The sequence below is a fragment of the Pygoscelis adeliae genome, unplaced genomic scaffold, assembly GCF_000699105.1.
Source record: "Pygoscelis adeliae isolate BGI_AS28 unplaced genomic scaffold, ASM69910v1 Scaffold38, whole genome shotgun sequence".
Taxonomy (NCBI): domain Eukaryota; kingdom Metazoa; phylum Chordata; class Aves; order Sphenisciformes; family Spheniscidae; genus Pygoscelis; species Pygoscelis adeliae.
In genome coordinates, this window is record NW_008825614.1 from 3,055,184 (window position 1) to 3,058,671 (window position 3,488).

At 41.7% G+C, this 3,488-nt stretch overlaps 1 protein-coding gene across 1 annotated transcript; it reads right to left on the reverse strand.

Moving 5' to 3' along the window:
* Positions 1 to 2,113: 2,113 nt before the first annotated feature.
* On the reverse strand, positions 2,114 to 3,022 carry LYRM5 (LYR motif containing 5). The gene is made up of 2 exons (XM_009332819.1): positions 2,908 to 3,022; positions 2,114 to 2,807 (listed from the first exon to the last, which is right to left on the reverse strand). The coding sequence occupies exons 1-2, from the start codon at positions 2,950 to 2,952 to the stop codon at positions 2,592 to 2,594; spliced, it is 261 nt and encodes an 86-aa protein (XP_009331094.1). The 5' UTR covers positions 2,953 to 3,022; the 3' UTR covers positions 2,114 to 2,591.
* Positions 3,023 to 3,488: the final 466 nt, after the last annotated feature.

Below are 3,488 nucleotides of genomic sequence, written 5' to 3' on the forward strand. Positions count from 1 at the left end.
TTTCCCTATTTGAAATGCTTTCAAAGAACATACCTGGATGCTGTCTGTCCTGATAGCAACTACTAAATGAACATGTGAATCACTTTCCGCGTTAATACATTAAATTGCCATGTGTCAGGGAGTAACACCTTCTTACAGTAGCTTTATGTAACTCTGGTAAACAACTTCATCATTGGTTTTCTCAAAACTGAAATTTAATTCTTTTGACCGGTCCCATTGCCCTAAAATCTTTGCTAACTTGAATTTTCACTGTATAGATCTTGCTACAGTAACAGGATCTCTGTAATGGGTAAATACTGACACGCAATCTTCTGCTCGTCTATACTATGAAGCAATACAATTATTACCTTCGAAGACCATCAAACTGTAAAGAAATCATTTTGTCTCAAGTTTACATAAAGCTACATAGATGGTAAATCTTTCCTAACATTTCTTTATTCCACTGTCTTGTGTTTTCATGTTGAAAATACTTCTGCTTTTTCCTCTTGAGTGCCAACTTCTTACTAGAATGACTTCTTAATGTAATATGTTTACCTGGAATGTATTTTAACTATTTTTGTATAGTGTAAACTGAAACATGCACATTTTGTACATTGTGCTTTATTTGATGTGGAACATATGCAGTGTGATCCAGTTTTTCCATCATTTGGTTGTGTGACCTAGGAATGTTGGTCATACCAGACATTAAGTTAAAAAAAGAAAAAAAAAAAGACCACTGTTTGTTTTAAAATTTTTAATGTTTTTAGGAGTATGTGCTGTGAGGTGATCTGGAATTTGTCATTTTTTTGTCAAACTGTACTGCTCCTATTTATTGTAATGTAATAAAAAATAGTTATTGTGAGTTTCTGTCCCAGTTTGCTTTTTCTCTCCAAGAATTTCAGCACCTCATCTCTGTAACGGAGCATCCCATGAATTGCATGTGTTCGGCAGTTGTTCCCAGTTTATTTCTTGTACTTCTCATCGCCTGTCAGAAAGCTGTTGTCTTTGCCCACCGGTGTTCCCTTCCTCTCAGAGGGGGTGCCGCCACACTTCGACAGAACGCTTTCTCGCACCGATCCATCTCCTCTGGTCCGTGCTGCTTTTGCGTTCCGCGCTCTGCGCTGAGCAGAGCCTCACCAGGTGAGGTTTCACTTCTCAGTCACTGGGGCACGCTGCTTGGCCTGATACGCTGCTTGGCCTGTACCGTCTTCAGTCCTGCCCCAGAGACCTTGTCTGCATTGGTCTAACAGCAGTCGGCAAGTGTAAAATACTCCAAATAGCTATTCTGGGTTCGTTCCCAGGTACACGTTTGTTTTCTTTGATCATCAAATGCCTTCCATAAACGTACAGAAAAGACGACAGACATTCTTCAGTACTGACTGCGTCCTATGGGGAGGGGGGGGAGTGTGAACCTGCTACTGTTCTCTAAACTTAGACTTTGGCCCTTTGTAACCATGTCTGGATAATCTTTTACCAGTTACTGAGAAGGGTAGGTTACATTTTGTATATAGAGGCATTCATTCAGAATAGGTTTAACTGCAACATATTGTAGAGGAGTGAAGTTGATGTGGAGGGACTGTTTCTCCCATCAGTGTGGTGATAGAAACTGAAGCACGTACATTTCATCACAAGGTAGGGTACTGTCTATTTGCCATCATTTTTATTTTTTAATTCTGTTCTGCAATTAACGCGTGTGAAGACTTGCTATTGCCAACAGTTCTACTGCAGCGATTACTTACCTATATTTCAAAGATTATTTATGTCCCATCTCCAGTGTCATTTAGTTCTGGGGGGGGCGGGGGCGGGGCAGAAACACCAGCCAACCCTGGTATGTGCAGAGGATCAGTTCTGGCACAAGTTTGTGCTAGTCGAGCCAAGGCCTACAGAGTTAGCCATGGAGCAAACATCCATAGTCAAACTTCTCTTCCAGGGGAGAGGATCAAGTTCTGTATTCCTGCTACAGCAGCTACACAAAATCAGAAATCGGTACTAGCAGGAATTGTTTTCAGGGTTTAAGTGCTTAAACCGCTATTGTTCAAACTCGCCCCTTTCCTGACCCCATAGTCTTCTGACACAGTAAGAGGGCGCCTCCGCCAGCCTGCCAGCGTGACGCTTCCACGTTAAGCGGATGTAGTTAAAGTCTTTAAGAATTTACTTTACTTTTGAGAAGTTGCTCATTTACGGTGGAAATGAATCATTAAACGTGGTAGACTTTCAAAACCAGATTAACCTTCTAGGTCACAAGAGAAGCGTAGCACCTCGAATCGGAATTCAAACACACGGCTATGGATGGGGTAAACGTAAGAGCAGCTATCTATTGAACATGCACATTGGAGTGAAACAGAACAGAATCATATTACCACTACTTCCTGCAAGATCGGTTTCATACATGAAGTTTTAGTTCAAGGAGGTCAAAAGTAGTTGAGAAAAACCTATTATCCATACAATACAAAACCCAAATCCTTCAAGCGACTACTTAAGGGGAAGCAAAGTCCCAATTTGTACTTCAGATGGGTTGGAAGGATTTACGTTTCATTTCTTCTGAGGTTACAGCTCTTTTATTGTTTATTTCTACGGATTTGTATCATTACATGCAAAGTCATTAGCACCAGTTACTGATTGTCATCACTGTAGTAGCGCTGTTTCAGAGCTCTGTATTTTCTGAGAAAGTACAAAGCCTCCAACTCTTTTATAACAAATTCTCCTCGTGCAATTAGTTGCTTTATTTTTTCAGGATCTTTCACATCTTTATTTTTTAGAAAAGCTGCTTTCAAACGGCTTCTAAAGTAGTCTGCTCCTTTGGGATACTCCCTTCCAAGGTACAGCAGCTTGAAAAAAAAAAAAAGAATTTTTTTTTAATAGATCGGGTGTGCAGTGTAAGGGTTTTGTCTAGTTAAGAAAAGTGCTCGTGGCATTTAAGACACTTACATTTTTGTACAGATTCAACACTTCCCCTCTTAAAGAACTGGCCATTCTCACATTTCAGTGAATTCTCTTTATTCTCGTCTGATTTTTTTTTTTTTTTTAACCTGAAGAACAAGCAGTGTGACATTAGCCTTCCGTGGGAGTCAGTGAATCCCAGCCCCATCCTCCGCAGGAACCGCACAGTCTCTAACCAGGCTCCTCTCTCCTACTGAGCCCTGCCTGCTCCGTTATCTTCTGGCTCTACTCCCTCCCTCTCTCCTCCTTTCGGCTTCTTTTAATTTTTGCTTCCGTTTAGCTTCTCCTTCTCTTCTCCCCTTCCACCTGCCCTCGGCTCAAACATAAAGCAAGGAGCCTCCAGAACCTTTCAGCTACCGTAACGCTTGCGTATCTTCGTGCTGCGCATCGGCTGCTCTCTTCAGGCGCTGACGGCCTTCCGCCTGCCCCCGAGCCCGGCGGCTCCTGTGGCCCTCGTCTGCTACGGAAGCATTTCTATCTATATACACGGGCGTATATAGACATACGGCGGCAAATGTATATCTATATATATATATATAAAAAAAAAAAAAGAGACAACTGTGGGAATT

Excerpts from the sequence above, each read along its gene's own strand:
- LYRM5 (XM_009332819.1), bottom strand. The coding sequence starts at position 2,952 with ATGGCCAGTTCTTTAAGAGGGGAAGTGTTGAATCTGTACAAAAAT. Across the intron at positions 2,808-2,907 it reads TGTTGAATCTGTACAAAAAT|CTGCTGTACCTTGGAAGGGA; the intron begins GTAAGTGTCTTA and ends TTTTTTTTCAAG.